Genomic DNA, 15077 nt, shown 5'->3' with positions numbered 1-15077 from the left:
TAAAACGTTGTGACACCAACAAAAACAACAATGCATGATGTTTATTGGATGAGGAACTGTGTTTAATTGTTATGAAAGTGGCATGAAGCTGTTCAGAGGCAGTTCGACGGCCTCTCAGTCTGTCTTGTTCCCATATTGTTTCAGGAAGATCTTTGGAGTCGTCCACCCTTCAGGCGCCTTCTTCAGACCTGCTCGTCTCCAAAGCCTCTGCAGATCCTTCTCAAATTTCTTCTGTGACGGAAATGGACACAAATGTTAGGACATGTTTGGAAAGGAGCTAAATAAATGAGTGGAGTGGGAGGAAATATCGCGGACACGTGTCTGCCAGATGAACTCACCTGTTTTTTCTTCCCTCTGATATCCATGACTCTTTTCCTCAGGAACTTAGTCCGCTTTTGCAGCTTCTTATATTTATGCCTATTCATTTTACGCCGGCGGATCATGAGAACATTCTTGCAACTAAGTGGCGTAACAGATCCTTCACCATCCTCAAGAACAGGCGACAGAACTGGGGGCAGCATCTTCTCTTCTAAAAAATCCACTTCCTCCAGCGGCTGAGCCGACTCTAGTAGGGGAGGAAGGGAGTAGCGCAAAGAGAGCCAGCTTTCCAGAGGACTCACTGACAGTTTACGTGGCACCAGAGCGTCTTCCAGTTCTGGTTCCAGTTGGACCCAGCGAGGTGGAGGCGTGTTGCCAGCAGCAGTCGCATAGTTTCTCAGTTTATGGTTCAGTATGGGGCAGGAGATGGGGATGGTGGAGTGGGCGAAGTCCTTCAAGATTTCAGCATGGCCCGGGAGTGAGCCTGGTCAAAGGTATAACGTTACTGACATGACGGTGGGATAGCGTGAGCTCAGGTTGATACTTACAACTCGCCCTCCGTAAAAGACGTAGACCAGGGACCAACTTGGACGTAAACATTGTCGTCGATCACCAGTTAGTCATCATAAGGAACAAGAAGAATGCTGACGGCTCCTGTGACGTTCCGGTAAAGAAAGCAGGCAAAGGTCAGATACGACTGACTCAATTACCTGGCGGTTTATGACAGGTTACAGACAGGAGGTCGTTCTCTTGATAGAGTCAGTCACTCGCCTTAAATTGAATTCGAAATGCCACTGTTGCTGAAACGAGTATTCGCCCGGGTGAAATCCGTGACAGAGCAAAGTAGCTACTGCGGCTAACACGTCCTAGCGCCGCAGCTAATACCTAGCGTATAGTGTCTTTCGTGACACCACAACAACGACACGTTTGTTTTAGAAAACACGACAAAACGCAAAGGTTCTCAACATGATAGCAAAAACACTACGTACCAAAGTTCTGTGACAAAAATATATCTTCCTCAATGTGACTCGAAGAGTATTTGTGTACCGTAAAAAGACACCGCTTCCTGTTTCCGGAACTGAACGAACGTTCCGTCACAACGGCGACCCACTGACCTGTAAAATAAAAATAATAATAATCGAGAAAATTGAAAAAAAAAAGATTAATCTAAACTGTAGCTTTGAGCCCTGATGTCCCACAATAAAAGGGAACGTTAAGGAAGATCAATTTTTCAGATAAAATGTATTGGAAAATGTATTCCTTTGTAGTGTTCCATTTTCATTCTTTTATGCAGCACAATGAAAACAAGATACAAAAATGAGAGGAGAAAAAACATGACAAATTAAAGTATTCACAAAAGGTTAAACCCTCTCATTCCATCTCTTTGAAACTGGGCGTCTAACTGAATAAATACAGGGTCCAGAATCTTGTCCTTCTTGGCGCATTAAAAATGTAGCTGCTCCCTTTCACAAGTGGTTATATAACCTGGAATCCCTTCTATTTTAAATCGCTCCAGTTTTCCAGTCTTCTAACAGAGGGCAGCCGAATCCAATCATTTATTGATGGGGTTAACTACACAGCAGGGAGACTTTATTTGAATGTGTTTCAGTGACTTGTGAAATAAAAGGTGTGTTGAAGCTATAACAATCCTACACCAGAGGACTAAAAAGACAGCGTAAAAGTCATAGCACGTTTATTTTCAATAAAAATTACAACAAAATGGACATCCATATAAATGCCAAGACCAACATATTAGGTTTATTCACATTGCGAGTGTGTGATAAGGCAACTGAAATGACAACACAGAGTACTGCAGCGGTCCCCCTTAAAAGAGTAATCTGTACACTTTTTAAATGATTTTATTTTACAAGCATTAAAGGGGAAATATACAATAAATAAAACAACAATAAACTACCTTCACATCAGTCTTTTCAAGTCGTCGGCAAAACAAATTATACACAATAAACTCATACATATATATAAATCAGTAGTTGGAGTGGACATTTTCAGACTTAAAATAAGTTGCCATCTTTTAATTGTGATGCAAAGGAACATCGAACGCCTGACAAGTTCTGGAACATTACATATGACGTCAAACGAATACAGACAGTCAGAGCAGTAAGATGTTGCCATGTATCAAATGGATACCAGAGGGAATAAATACAAACGTATCTTCACTCAAGGTGAAAAACAGAAGCAAAACACAAGACATTAATCAACACAGATAATATAGCTGTCACATTACTGCATTGCACTGTCTCCTTAGGAACCGCCGCTGTGCTCATGTGATTCTTCAAATAAAAGTATTAGTTCAACTAATACCAATGTCACATTTTTTAGTGAGAATGAGGTAAAATACATCTGTGGGACCATAGCTGTGGTTTAAGGCCATTTTATTCAATATTATATCACAGAGAATTGAATAATATTAATGTTATTATAATAATATTATTAATGACAATAATAATCTTTATTTACATGTGAAGCTGTGAAGGATTAGTTTTGCACACCAAATTTGCTTGAAAAGGCTGACATTTTTTATGAAGACGGCAACCACCATTTTTCCTACTACATGGCACATATGTTCATCTGCAGATGCGCATCTTCATTAAGGGAATGGCCAAGATGGCCTCTAGCATTGTCCAAGCTTTAGAGACCAATGCAATGTCGTAATCCAGACTATATCTCCTGGTTACAATCTTGACACTCCGTGGCACTGCAGCGACCCTGTGCGACCCCAGACACTTAGGCCTCTATAAGACAAAGTCAAAGCTTTTTTGAATGAACTGGAGGGCGAAGCGTGTGCTCTGGGTGGAAAACAATAGGCAACAAACGTGTAAACAGGCGAAGACGACAACTGTGCAAAAGCGGGCCCGTCTCTGTGCGTCATCTTCTCCAGTTCCCTCCCGGCTCAGCAGGCTCGAGTGAGCAGTTGACTGGCAACTCACACGCTGCCTTCCGCCTCATCAATGTCACAGGCACGTCCTCTTGTCCCGTCTTCCTCAGGGATGTGACCAATGAGAATGCTTTTAGAAAGCAAAAGACACCTAAGAATCGGCCTACTCAACATCACTCATGCAATTCATACTGTATGTACGCTTCCGTCTCACATATTTCACACAGACAAACCGGAGTACTGTGAAGTTTATGAGGGAAAAAAAAAGCATTTTATAAAGAAAAGTCATTCTGAGTTACTGTATGTGTTGCGTGAAAGGAAGCAAAGAGGGACCTTTCTCACCTGAATATGAAAATCCAGGGTACATCCAGGTGAGTGAAGCTAGCAGTTCTGCAAATCAGGAAATAATCACCAGATTAAAATCTGTCAAATCTGTCATGAAGGCAGACATGACCCACCGATGAGGAGTGACGATCTGGTGAACATTCCAGTCTGATTCGGATGTCGGCCCCCTTCCCTCGGTCAGGTTTGCCGCCTCCTGCAACGTGAGTCAGCCCTTTTAGCTGGACGCGTGTAAGATCTCGCTATCGCGAGCGTTTGTTGCCACCTTGAGAGCTACTGCGGCTGGTGCTGCTGGTGCTGCTGACGTTGTCTTCCACCCAGGGCGTGTAGGTGAAGGAGTCGCGCTTGTGTGGCGTGCCAGCCGACGACAGACTCTCCTGACAGAAGTTACACAGTAAACGGCCTGACGCAGACAGATGACCCGCGAGACCTCACCATGCCCGTGTCGTAATCCTCCGTGGCCTCCGTCTCGTTCTCCTCCACCACGCTGGCAAAGCTGCTGGCGTTAGAGGATGAGCGCGAGAGGTCGTGACCTTCAGGGATAGAGGGAGTCCTGCCAGAGAGAAAAGAGATACACAGATGATTTATCTGCTGCATGTGTATCAAACATGGATTATGATGTCACAAAAGGATGTGCGTTATGAAAACCTGTTTTTCGTTGTGAGAACTTCCGGAGAGCTCTGATTGGAGGAATTGTCAGATTTGGGGTCCTGCGAGACGTGACCACTGTCAGGGGTCTTCTGGGTGTTCGGAGAGTTCTCTCTGCTGCAAAAACATTTTGAAATGTCTTGAACGGATGAATGAATGTTCTGCGTGTATGTAAAGATGTGCGTATGCAGAAAAGCTAATAAATACTCGTGCATGTTTTTAACACTAATTTCCATTGTTATTATAAAACAAAAAATCAATAGTGTGAACAGTGTGATATAGTTAGAAAAAATACCCAAATATTGGTGAAAAAAACGAATAAATAATAACATATAAATAGTTACCGATGTGGAAATGAAAGGAAAAAAGATTGCAGTGAATGAAACAATCATGAATAATCACAATGAAAAATAATATGAATAAATATCAGAATACAGTATAGATAGTATGAGAAAATACCCAGCTTTTAAATATAAAAATAAAGTTCTTTCAGTCGTGATTCATGTTTATAATAATGACCAGAAAAATAAATAAATAAAAGCAGGGTGAATAAATCCTCACCTTTTCTCTTGGACTTCCTGTATATTTTCTATTCCAATGGCACTGCTTCTCCTGGAGCTGAAGGGGCCAGACTTCTTCCTAGTGGGACTTTTACCTGGAATAATTAAAGACTGCCACCAGAGAAGGAAAGCACATTAGGCTCTACGTATTTCTTATCAACTGAAACCATCAATTTGCTTTCAAGATGTTTTGAAATATAAAAGTTTCTGATTTTGACTTCGCACCATGTATCTTTTTTTTTCAAGAGGAAAATATGCACTTAGCAGCTTAATGTCAGGCTCTGCTGCCAATCTTGTTCCAGTCAGAGGCTGGCTCACAAAGACTGGAGATGAAAGATGGATTTAAAAGCTCCAGGGCCAGCCACTAAATATGCTTTCTCAGGCTCTGCTTTGTTCACTCAACCTCTCGTTTTAAGCTCATTTAGGAATAAGAACTTGAGAAAGCATTTGATTCTATGAGGCTTCAAAGAGCTGAGAAAGATATCTGAAGAATTATTTCTTCGGAAGAAAGGTTTCAGATCATTGCTCGTTTTCATTCGCCAAATGCTTCCACCAGCCATCAGGAGAAATCACAACACGTGTACCCAGAAGGAGGTGTGTCAAGTGTCGTCCCCCTCACATCACAGCTTTGCTTGTCGCCTTATGAGCATGAAAGCAATTAATCAGACACTATGATGATGAACAATGGGACATGTAGATAAGATGTTTCCAGTCCAAAAAGATCAGCCAAATGAAGAGCAGAACTAAACTCTGGGGCTGCCACAGCAATGTCAAGTGTTCTATAAAAACCTAGATCCAGGCGAAAAATCATATTTGGACATTGAGAAAAGCTGCTGTGATGTGACGAAGTAACAACGACAATAACTAAAGGTGAGGAATAATAAAAAATAAAACATGAACCTCTTCTACTGTTCCTATCCCTATGGCACTGCCTCGGCGTCCATATTTACTGGGACTTTTCCCCGGTACCAGCAATGACTGAGGCGTAAGGAGAGAGAGAGAGAGAGACAGGAAGACAGATGATGACAAAAAAACAGATGAAATGAGAAAAGGGAAGAGAAAACATGAGTACATACATTTAAATATGTAATTCCATGCAGTATTACGTTGCTTGGACACAATACAAAAACAACACGAGGCTACATTTCCGGCCGCTGGTGAGAGACAGACAGCTGAAGAGAAAAAAAACAGGTCATTGGTGTGAGTCTCAGTCTTGTGAGAGTGGTGATAAGAATACAGCAGAGGAGTGGTGGGGAAGCAGCGAGACATGAGGACTCCAATGAAGACAGGACAGAGGTAGTTTCCTAACATTTACGTCATGTTTTAGTTTGAGCTAGAGAATATTCAGTGCTTGAAAATGCGGTGGCGGTAAAAGATCTATAATATTGAAGGGGTGTCATTTATTAAGGGAGAGAGGAACTGTTTTTGTGTTCTGAATCACCACCTGGAGCCACCAAGTTTTTGAACAATTCCCCACATTTTTTTTCTTCTTTGCGTCTACTGTCTATGATGAGCGAGGGAGTTCTGGAATGTGACTGCGACCTGCTGTCCCATTGAGCTCATTACTATCATTACACAGTTAATGCTTCATAGGGAATCTGAGTATAAAGATAAGATAAATGGAATCATATGGGAGCAAATGAACATCTAGTTCATTGTTCCATCTGACCAATAGTGTGGTCAGCTACTGACTCTTAAATGAATCAGCAGGGATTATTAAGAGTGGACAGGATGTTTACCATCTCTCAGTGAGAAAAAAACATATCGACAAAATGTCTTTCTTTGGTCATCCCCTACAAGCATTCATGTTCAGTGCATCAACAACTCCTGAGGTGGAAGTGCAACCAAGTGCAGGTCAAGTTAAGGGTCCTTTTTCTTGTGAAACCATTCCTGTGAGAAGTTAGTGAAGCAAGCAAGTGAAAGAGGAAACAGGAGCTCTAGAGAGAATCACTAAAGAGGACGAAGGGAGTAGGACTTGCTTCCCTCCAGACCAGGAGGGGGCGTGGTCTGTACTTACTATCCCTGGGAATTTGGGGCTGTCTGCAGGGTTGTGGTTAAAGCTGCCACTAGTGGACACTGAGTGTTGTTTCTTGAAAGTTAGACCCATGGCGTCCATAGACTGGCTCCTGCTGCGTATCACCCGCTACAGAGAGAGACGAGGAGATACTTTGAGATGGGGATGGCCCCGGTGACCCCACAGCGCAAGAGACCCAGACCAGCCTCAAGGCTGAACACTGACCACTACAGAGAGATGAGAGCAGTGGCTTGACGTTAATCCTGACAGACAAGGAAGCGACAGAGAGCACGGCTAAGACTCGATGCCCGGAGGTGGTTTGAGATGACTCATTTTTTGGTAAATACTGCAGAAAAGGTCGGAAGAGGAGGTTCTGAAGGTGACTGACCAACACTTCCAGGAGTTGTTGAAAGCTTTCAGTGACATAACAGAGCAGAGAAACACACACACATTTATCTCCCTTTCCAGTAAGGACATTATGACCCCAGTAGTAAAGGGTGACGCAAACAAGTCACAAACAGGTGAAAGAATGGAGGGGAAGAACCCTTCAATCCAGATCCAGAGGGGTAAAAAGCCATCTAAGACACCACCAATATCCATTTAACATCGGGGTGATCATTAAAATATGAATAAGTACATAATGTACATAATGAATAATAACACATTAATATGACCTCAAACATTTTCTGAAAGAAAACAGAAACATTTTGCAATTTCTGACATCCCATTTTAAGTCATGTTACTTTTCAACTGTTTTCTGTATATTGTGTATTTTCAATAGTTGTGTTTCTCATTCTAATGTGACCTTGTTGCTCTCAAAGCTGAACAGTGCATTTTCTTCTGTTACCTTGAACGATTCAAAGAAGCCCCCTCCGCTTCCGCTCCCGTTCTCCAGTTTGTCCTCCTCTCCTCCGACTCCCATCATGGCCTGGCTGTTGACATGGAGCTCCTCATAGAGAGTCTCTAGCAAAGCCGACCGTGTTCGCTCCTTTGGCATTCACAGAAACAGTGTTGACGTTTGGCAGAAGCACTATGCTAAATGAAACAGCACAAGTCTCACCTCTAGTTTAGCAAATTTCTCTGCTTTGTAACATGCATACTCAGCATTAATGAGTTTAGTGAAGAGAAATTCATGGAATTCAGGGCCCTGAAAAAAAGACCCACAAACATATTAATAACTAAATCACAAGACACAATATTTCAATGTCACACTTGTGACCTACTTTCTTAAAGATGGCAGGGTTTGGCAAGGCGGGGCCGAAAAACGGTACATCATCACGAGCTGTCACTGACACCTGTCAACCAAAATCAGAGGAACATTACAAGACTCACGAAAATGAGAAATGGAGTTCATAGTCACAACAATGCATCACTTTGTAGAAGACGTTGTCCGAGCACGCGTTGACCACTTGGACCACAACGTAGGCGTGAAGAAAGTTGGAGGCAATCATGTCCGGGACAAACGGTGTGTTTTCCTCTTGGAACATGATGGCAACAATATCGTTTCCTATATGTCTCTTTCGCTGCAACTGAAACGCAACAAAGGAATGGCAACTTACAATCACAACAATACATGGATGACATATATGCAGCTCTGTATTCTTTCACTTGAACTCAATTTCCTATTTACATTTAGTCGATTTCCTATTTGATTTCCACTTCACAATCTGAATCCCATCTCTAGGGGGCGCCCACACCCCAATGACAACTCAAATAAGCACCATGTTTGAGCCTCACTTTCACTGGTGAAGACAGAACGGATCAAAGTCATCTGTGTTTGGACAGACCATAAAACGAGTTGCTGTTCTGAGAATGAATCATTGTTTGTGGAATTCGTGAGGAGTCAAATGCGGCTTGTGAGATGTAGAACGACAGCTTGCAGCCCACCACGAACACACTCACCGTGTCTTATAATTAATCACTGTCACTCACTGTCAGAGATGTGAATCAAACTCTACTTTGAAAGCAGGAATATCAGGTCAGGTGACACCCAGAGGGGGGTCTGTCTCTCCGCCTGCAGTGCAGCAGAAAGTCACGATCTTTGCAGTACCTGCTGGGTGTCCCCCTCTGTGTAAGGCAGCTTCGTTGACACATGGAACATGACCTCTTTGTTGCGGTAGTTGCAGTAGATAGATTCTGTGCCAGTTTGCCCATGAGTCACATCCAAGCCTCCCCGAAAACTGCAAATCACAAGCATGTCTTAGAGGATATTCAGCACAGAGCGATCGTTGCTACAGTGGATTTAAGTTTGCATATGAACCAATGGTGGATGGAGAATATCAACACGTTTTACCCTTTAAAATTATGGAGTTCAATTTTCTCCCCGAGGAACTCGAGGAATTCTGTAAAAGCAGGACTCTCCTCACTGTTGCCAAAAAGCTCCTCCTCTGTAGTCTGAAGCACATGAAGGCAAATAAATAAAATAATTAAAAGAAACAATTACACAGAGTCACATTTGTTAAACCAATATTGACGCAGACATAATAATTATGAGGCCAACAAACAGTGGATATAAAAACACTTTTTACTATGAAGAACTATACATATATAATGGATTTAGTATTTATTGATGAAAAGTCATAAGTCAATCAATAATTTGTCTCACATACTTCATTTACATGAGACATGTCAGCATGGACACTTGAAGGAAGAGGGTTTTGAGACGCACTCGGAAGCACAACCACAACCAATTCTGATTATCAGCAGGGGCTTCATTGGGGTAAACAAAAGCTTGTTTTCAAAAGAGACAACACTGAAGCAGAAGCGTGGATTACATGCTAAATATATCCAATGTACTCCTATTATTCATGGCTATTCTTGTTTTCAGGATGCAGCGTGTCCAGAGGGATAAGTTAAGGGCTCTCATTGTATTCCAGAGATGGCACTTGGTTTATTTAGTGTTATTTTACAATGACTTCGTGGTAAAATAAAAAGAAATAAAAAGTTATTTACCTGACCAAACTTTTGATAAATGACCCCAAACTTAAAATTGTTGCTTATCACATGTTCGTCAAATGTAACAATAAGTCTTGATGCCTGTAAAATAAAGACAGATTAGATGACAGGAAACAACACTCAGAAAACATATTGAACATGAAACTTACTTTTGGATAAAGCACCGGGTAGAAGCGGTCTACGTTGACCTCCTCACAAACAAGCTGGAGTGGCAAAAAGCAGAGTTAAGCATGGTCACACTTGCGCCTCATTATTTTATTGCTCTCCTCACCTTGGCCATTTGGACCACATTAGGGAACTCTGTCAGACACGAAATGGGGATCACATCATGGTAGGTTTTTAATTTGGTCCTGTGGAAGTCACAAAGAAGTCAGTGCAGTCCAAAGGTCGCAAGATGTGAACTATCAGATGGGAAAGAGATGAGCCGGTGAAGACTATTATCAAACTTCCCCGACCGTGTCGTCTCCGCTCCCTCCCTCTACAGCCACCCACTCGCTGGCCTAAATAGTCCATCTGTTCCTGCACTGTGGAAATGAAAGTGCTGTTGACACTCTCTTTAATTTTATGATAACACTGGGGCAAAAGTTAAACCCATGCTGAGCATTCAAAAAAACAGTCATTCACTTTTGCTTGACTTTTCTCTTGGAGTGGATGACGTTCTTCAGTAGAATGGTCACTGTGTTTGAGGTTCAATATATTAATGTAAGATCATTTGGCATTTGCAGAAGTGCTGCAGGATGTGTTTCCCCTCCTCAGCTGATGGATCTCTACCCAAACAACTTACAGATTTGTTTCCTTCATGACTCACGCAACAATGTACTGCTCCATGTATGCATGATGATATTCACCTCAGCATGAGGCGGAGATGTTCCTGGTCACCAATCACATCGTACTTCACCGAGAACACCAGATGTCCAAGGGCACTGTCCACTGAATAGTAATTAAAGTGCTCCTGGGGGCGCAGAGACGAGACGCAGCCGTTAGTGTGAGACATCGGCAGCGCACAAACCAGCATTTTCTTCAGGTGCAGGTCGATGAGATTCATCCACAGTGGAATGTATCTTCATGAACAGATTGTGAGGGCAGTGGGCTCTGACTGCTGCGATCAATTTATTACAGTAATGAGCAAGAAGGTAAACTGATTATGACATACAGTGGTGAAGCTGTTGTGTGCAGATAAGATGCTGGATGAAGACAGCAGGCACAAATGCAAATGCCTTTTCAATCTTTTTCATCTGCTTAATCCCTCATGGAGTTTCTGGGGGCTGGAGCCTATCCCAGGTCACACACTCACACCTTCAGATAACTCAGAGTCACAGCTTAACCACTGTATGTTTCTGGACTGTGGAAGGAAACCTGAGTGACTGGAGGATTAAACAACATAAAAACTTGTACGTTTGACTCTTAAAAGGCTCAGAGCACTCTTTCAAAAATCAGCAGAAAGCTACTTAATTTTTTGCAAATTATTATAATCTTAGAAAAATAGAGCCAAAATGCTGAACACAAAGTTGTGCCAGAGGAGGCAATATTGCTTGTATTTATGATAAAATTGTTCACTTACTGCCAGCCTTATATTGACACTGCAAATATAGTTGTAAATTAATAACTTTCAACATCATATGCTGCGATCATGGCAACATGCTTGTACCATCATTGCTAATAATTCAATTCCACTTTAAAGAGTTGTTTTGAGTCCACTCTTTGTTCAGAGATCCCCAATGTGTGCACAGATCCCAGAGCTCTCCAAGTAACTTGTCCCTTGGCCAAATATTCAAATGTTCTGATCTCGATGCTCAACGGATTGTCAATGTCTTTTGGCACACCAAATATTTGTGGTGGACTGAGCAACACACAAACTGAAAGAATACATATATTTATCTAAGGGAAACCATTTTCTTCATATATATATATGTATATATGTATATTAAATGTCTAACCTTTCCCAGAAAATGTTTCCTGAAAAGCGTAGCTGTTGTGTTACATTCCAGTTTAGTCCGAGTATTTGGGGACGTAGGCTGCAGCTGCTCAGCGTCACTTAGGTCATGGTTGGTTCCTTCAATCCAGTAGCCCCCAAACTGAGGCAGGAGGATGAGAGGAAAGGGGCTCTTTCTACCTAAAACCTGTTCAAGAAAACAGAAATTGATCAATGAATGGTGCAATAAAATGGGAGTGGCATTTCTCGCAGGCAGTTCAAGTCAGTAAAATAATCTAACCTCGTGGACACTTGGGTAAGGGATGTAGTCCTCCTCCGTCTGTGAATAAATGATAAACAATGTTCCTTCGTTAAATAATAACAGAAGTGTAATCTCCAAGGACGATGTCTCTGAGTCATCTCATAACAGTCACGCAATCCAAATCAGCTCCGCTTTTCCAAAGGAGTAATTTATCGAGTCATCGTGCGTACAAACATGTCGTTTTCTAATCAAACGCTGGTCATGTTTAATATTCAGGGATGTGTAATGACGAGGACATGGGTGGAAGCAAAACTTCAGATAATTTAGCGACGCCTCCAAGCGAAACAGTGAATACTACAGCTCACCTTGAGTGGAGGAGGAAAGGTGCATCTCTGCTCATCCATCCTTTTACCCTGAGAGGAAACAGAATCAGATGCAAGAAGAAGAAAAAGTGTTCTGGTGAGTTTGGCATGAAAACACATCTCATTGATTCCAGCTAATGGGTATGTGTACAATTCTACTAATGGCGATCTAAGTCAGCCGCAGCACTGTCGGAAGAATGATCATCCTCATTACAAGCTGACACTGGTTCTTTCAGGATAAACTCAGCTGGAAGCCAGTCAAAGTCAGACAGGGACAGATGGAAAAATTGCATTCAGTATTTTACATATTTATTATACAATGAGCAGTTCCGGAAAACAACGGCAGGATGCTGAAGAGCAGGCGAGTCTGTTAGAAAAGGGAAGTCGATCAAACCACAGGGATGAAAATAAGTGCATATTATTAGTGACACTGAAACATCGTCTAGGCACGTGGATGTTCATGTGCGAAACAGTGAGGGGACAAGTCGCACAGGCAGAGATGCCGTGATATTAGACCAGGGCGCAGCAAAGGCGGCTGGTATCAGCAGATATATCCCATCAAAATATGTCGTTTATCTGCCGCTGCCAGGCACACAGTTTTAATAGGATGTATGTTTGTCTGACATCTGCACATCCTGACTTATTAGAAATTGTTAGAACATATCCGCCAAAACAGAAGAGAGCTTCAGGCAACAACTCAGTGCTGTCAATCAAACTGGTAATAGATATAGCTGGTATCAAAGTAATATCCTCATCAATACAGTCTTGTTCAACAGTTTCAGGCCACACTTCTGAGACAAACATCGGTATTTTGATAAATGTGCTCATTAAAGGTGCTCCAGGTTTCATTCTGAGAGCTGCAGAATTGTATGGTGTGATGATGGACTCCAGCTCTTAAAAGCTGGTGCGTCGCTTTTAAGACACTGAACGCGATTCCTCCACGAGAGAACATCAGTTTGAAGAACATATTTTATTGAGTAATCATACTATTATTTATGGAAAAAAAGACCGTGCTAATTCAGCATGTTTTTTCTCATAGTGAAAAGTGGGTCCTAAACCTGTGGCCAAGACTGTACAAAGAACGCTTCTGCAGTATTCAAGGACTACAAACATACAGCTCGGTTAGTTGGTTGGTGAGTAGCACTGAGGAAGCGAAGACAACAGATAAGGACCGGTGAATCACCTTACCTGCATTTTTTCAATCATTGCAAATAATTCTGTGGTCTGTAGAGAGGAGAGTGACATGTTTTGAGTTTGGGTGTGCAGTCCAGACTAATAAATATTGAACTGCTCATCCCCAAATATTCACTCCAGGGCCTGCCATTACCAATATCAGTCCATTATTAACAGGCTATGACTGTAAAAGATGCCTTGATTGAACCACTGAAGGGATGTCTAGTTCAGTCCTTACCAAAACCAATCCACAAGAAAACTTCATTCCAAGCGTAATCACAACGACAATTTCATAAAAGGGCTTTTTCCATCTACGATTCTCCAGCAGACTGTATTGACTACATTCCTTTTATCCCACATTTGAGAGTCAAAATATAGGACTAGCACAAGAAAAAAAAGATGAGTGTATATGGTACATATTTTAATTTCCTTTTGTTTTAAATCTGAATTGTCAGTGACTATTGATTTAAATAATTTAAATTCAATCCTCCCATATGTTCTATATGACACAACTTGCAAATCTTTGACATATTTGCCTACATGTCGTCATCATGTAAATTTACTTCTCATGTCCGAAACTAACCTCACTGTGCGTTCTCCTCACTCGAACCAAACAGATATTATTCACCATTTTCTGCAATTGCCTGCCACCTGTCATCTATAACCAGGTTCCACCTACCTAGATGTTTTCAGCTCAGCACTCCAGATTCTGTCATTTAATGAGTCCAACTGCCGCAGTAAAAGCCGAAGCCAGCCGACGAGTGAGTGCAATAGTCAAGTGAAAGGTGGTAGTATAACCAGACATAAACACTTTGTGTACAGATCATTTGTGTCCTTAGCTCTCAGGGTAACTGAAGTCCTCCACCATGTGCAAACAAGCACCAGCCACAAACCCTGAAAGTAAATAAACCCGAGCCAGAGATTAGAACGAAAGCTGCTGCAGCGTTGGGTTACACATTGTCAGACCCCGGACAGAAACTGCACCAGCCAGTTTAATTACACCTAAATAAACACTTTTATTCATCACTTAACCTACTTTTGTTGAGCCCAAAAAAAAAGGAAAAATCGCCTCCACTTGTTTTTACAGGTGACTTATGGCTGCGTTGGCTTCAGTCGCGACTCAAGCAGTGCTAACAACAGGTTGGATTAAACTTTTTTGCTGCTGTTGCACACAGATAACAAGGCTCCCACTGTGACACCTGAGGCAAAGCTGCATCCTTCCTGACAGCCACTGTCAAGTGACAAAGTGTCAGATCAGAGAGGCTCCTTTGGATTAGCAGCGGGAGTGTGTCTTGACCAAAGAAAGACTTTCGACCGTGAAGCCACAGACGTATTCACACCCCATGTGCTCAGTTAATTGTGATATATGCAGTGACCTCACAGCTGAAGTAAAAACAATATCCTGGTTGTTACAAATTCAAAGACAGGAGAGGAAGCCGGCCAAAACCAGGCAAATCATTCAATAGGCGTAGAACCAATTAGCACTTCAGAGGAACGATATCAAGTGAGTGCATTGACGGTGAGCATCACAATAAAGGTGTTAGCATCAGGGCCTTTCATTATCAGAGCTAATAGGATTGTCATTCCGACAAGAGGCAAATGAAACGCTCTAGACTTGCTCTTCCTACCAGAGGT

General features: G+C 42.1%; 2 protein-coding genes across 16 annotated transcripts in view; both read right to left on the bottom strand.

Annotated features, from left to right (window-relative positions):
* Positions 1–26: 26 nt before the first annotated feature.
* On the bottom strand, positions 27–1409 carry aurkaip1 (aurora kinase A interacting protein 1). Of its 2 annotated transcripts, XM_053848439.1 has the most exons (5): positions 1308–1361; positions 1090–1217; positions 867–972; positions 339–802; positions 27–231 (listed from the first exon to the last, which is right to left on the bottom strand). In XM_053848439.1, exons 3-5 carry the CDS (start codon positions 916–918, stop codon positions 115–117), a joined length of 633 nt encoding a protein of 210 aa, XP_053704414.1. In that variant the 5' UTR covers positions 919–972; positions 1090–1217; positions 1308–1361; the 3' UTR covers positions 27–114. The 2 variants fall into 2 exon arrangements, with proteins under 2 accessions (XP_053704414.1, XP_053704412.1); XM_053848437.1 differs by lacking the exon at positions 1090–1217 and having other exon boundaries at positions 1308–1409.
* Positions 1410–1994: 585 nt separating this feature from the next.
* Positions 1995–15077, bottom strand: part of LOC128749142 (rap1 GTPase-activating protein 1-like) — a 40652-nt gene continuing 27569 nt past the window's right edge. For 7 of the 14 annotated variants that reach the window (XM_053848429.1, XM_053848425.1, XM_053848421.1 and 4 more), the window contains 23 exons: positions 13458–13493; positions 12273–12320; positions 11947–11985; positions 11671–11853; positions 10582–10685; positions 10005–10083; positions 9883–9936; positions 9731–9814; positions 9072–9172; positions 8829–8958; positions 8152–8307; positions 8002–8073; positions 7839–7925; positions 7626–7766; positions 6782–6907; positions 5665–5742; positions 4766–4875; positions 4205–4321; positions 3992–4109; positions 3822–3933; positions 3673–3752; positions 3557–3604; positions 1995–3344 (listed from right to left, as the gene is read on the bottom strand). In XM_053848429.1, the coding sequence (XP_053704404.1) occupies positions 3596–3604; positions 3673–3752; positions 3822–3933; positions 3992–4109; positions 4205–4321; positions 4766–4875; positions 5665–5742; positions 6782–6907; positions 7626–7766; positions 7839–7925; positions 8002–8073; positions 8152–8307; positions 8829–8958; positions 9072–9172; positions 9731–9814; positions 9883–9936; positions 10005–10083; positions 10582–10685; positions 11671–11853; positions 11947–11985; positions 12273–12320; positions 13458–13493 (2064 nt within the window). In that variant the 3' untranslated portion in view covers positions 1995–3344; positions 3557–3595. The remainder of the gene's footprint in view (positions 3345–3556; positions 3605–3672; positions 3753–3821; positions 3934–3991; positions 4110–4204; positions 4322–4765; positions 4876–5664; positions 5743–6781; positions 6908–7625; positions 7767–7838; positions 7926–8001; positions 8074–8151; positions 8308–8828; positions 8959–9071; positions 9173–9730; positions 9815–9882; positions 9937–10004; positions 10084–10581; positions 10686–11670; positions 11854–11946; positions 11986–12272; positions 12321–13457; positions 13494–15077) is intronic. The other 7 variants (XM_053848426.1, XM_053848424.1, XM_053848434.1 and 4 more) reach the window with 4 other exon arrangements.

Source organism: Synchiropus splendidus, chromosome 18 (assembly GCF_027744825.2).
Source record: "Synchiropus splendidus isolate RoL2022-P1 chromosome 18, RoL_Sspl_1.0, whole genome shotgun sequence".
NCBI classification, from domain to species: Eukaryota; Metazoa; Chordata; class Actinopteri; order Syngnathiformes; family Callionymidae; genus Synchiropus; species Synchiropus splendidus.
Note: the sequence above shows the minus strand (reverse complement) of the source record. Positions and strands in the feature narration are given on the sequence as shown.

Excerpts from the sequence above, each read along its gene's own strand:
- aurkaip1 (XM_053848437.1), bottom strand. The coding sequence starts at position 918 with ATGTTTACGTCCAAGTTGGTCCCTGGTCTACGTCTTTTACGGAGGGCG. Across the intron at positions 803-866 it reads TCTTTTACGGAGGGCGAGTT|GCTCACTCCCGGGCCATGCT; the intron begins GTAAGTATCAAC and ends ACCTTTGACCAG. Across the intron at positions 232-338 it reads TCAGAGGGAAGAAAAAACAG|AAGAAATTTGAGAAGGATCT; the intron begins GTGAGTTCATCT and ends TTTCCGTCACAG.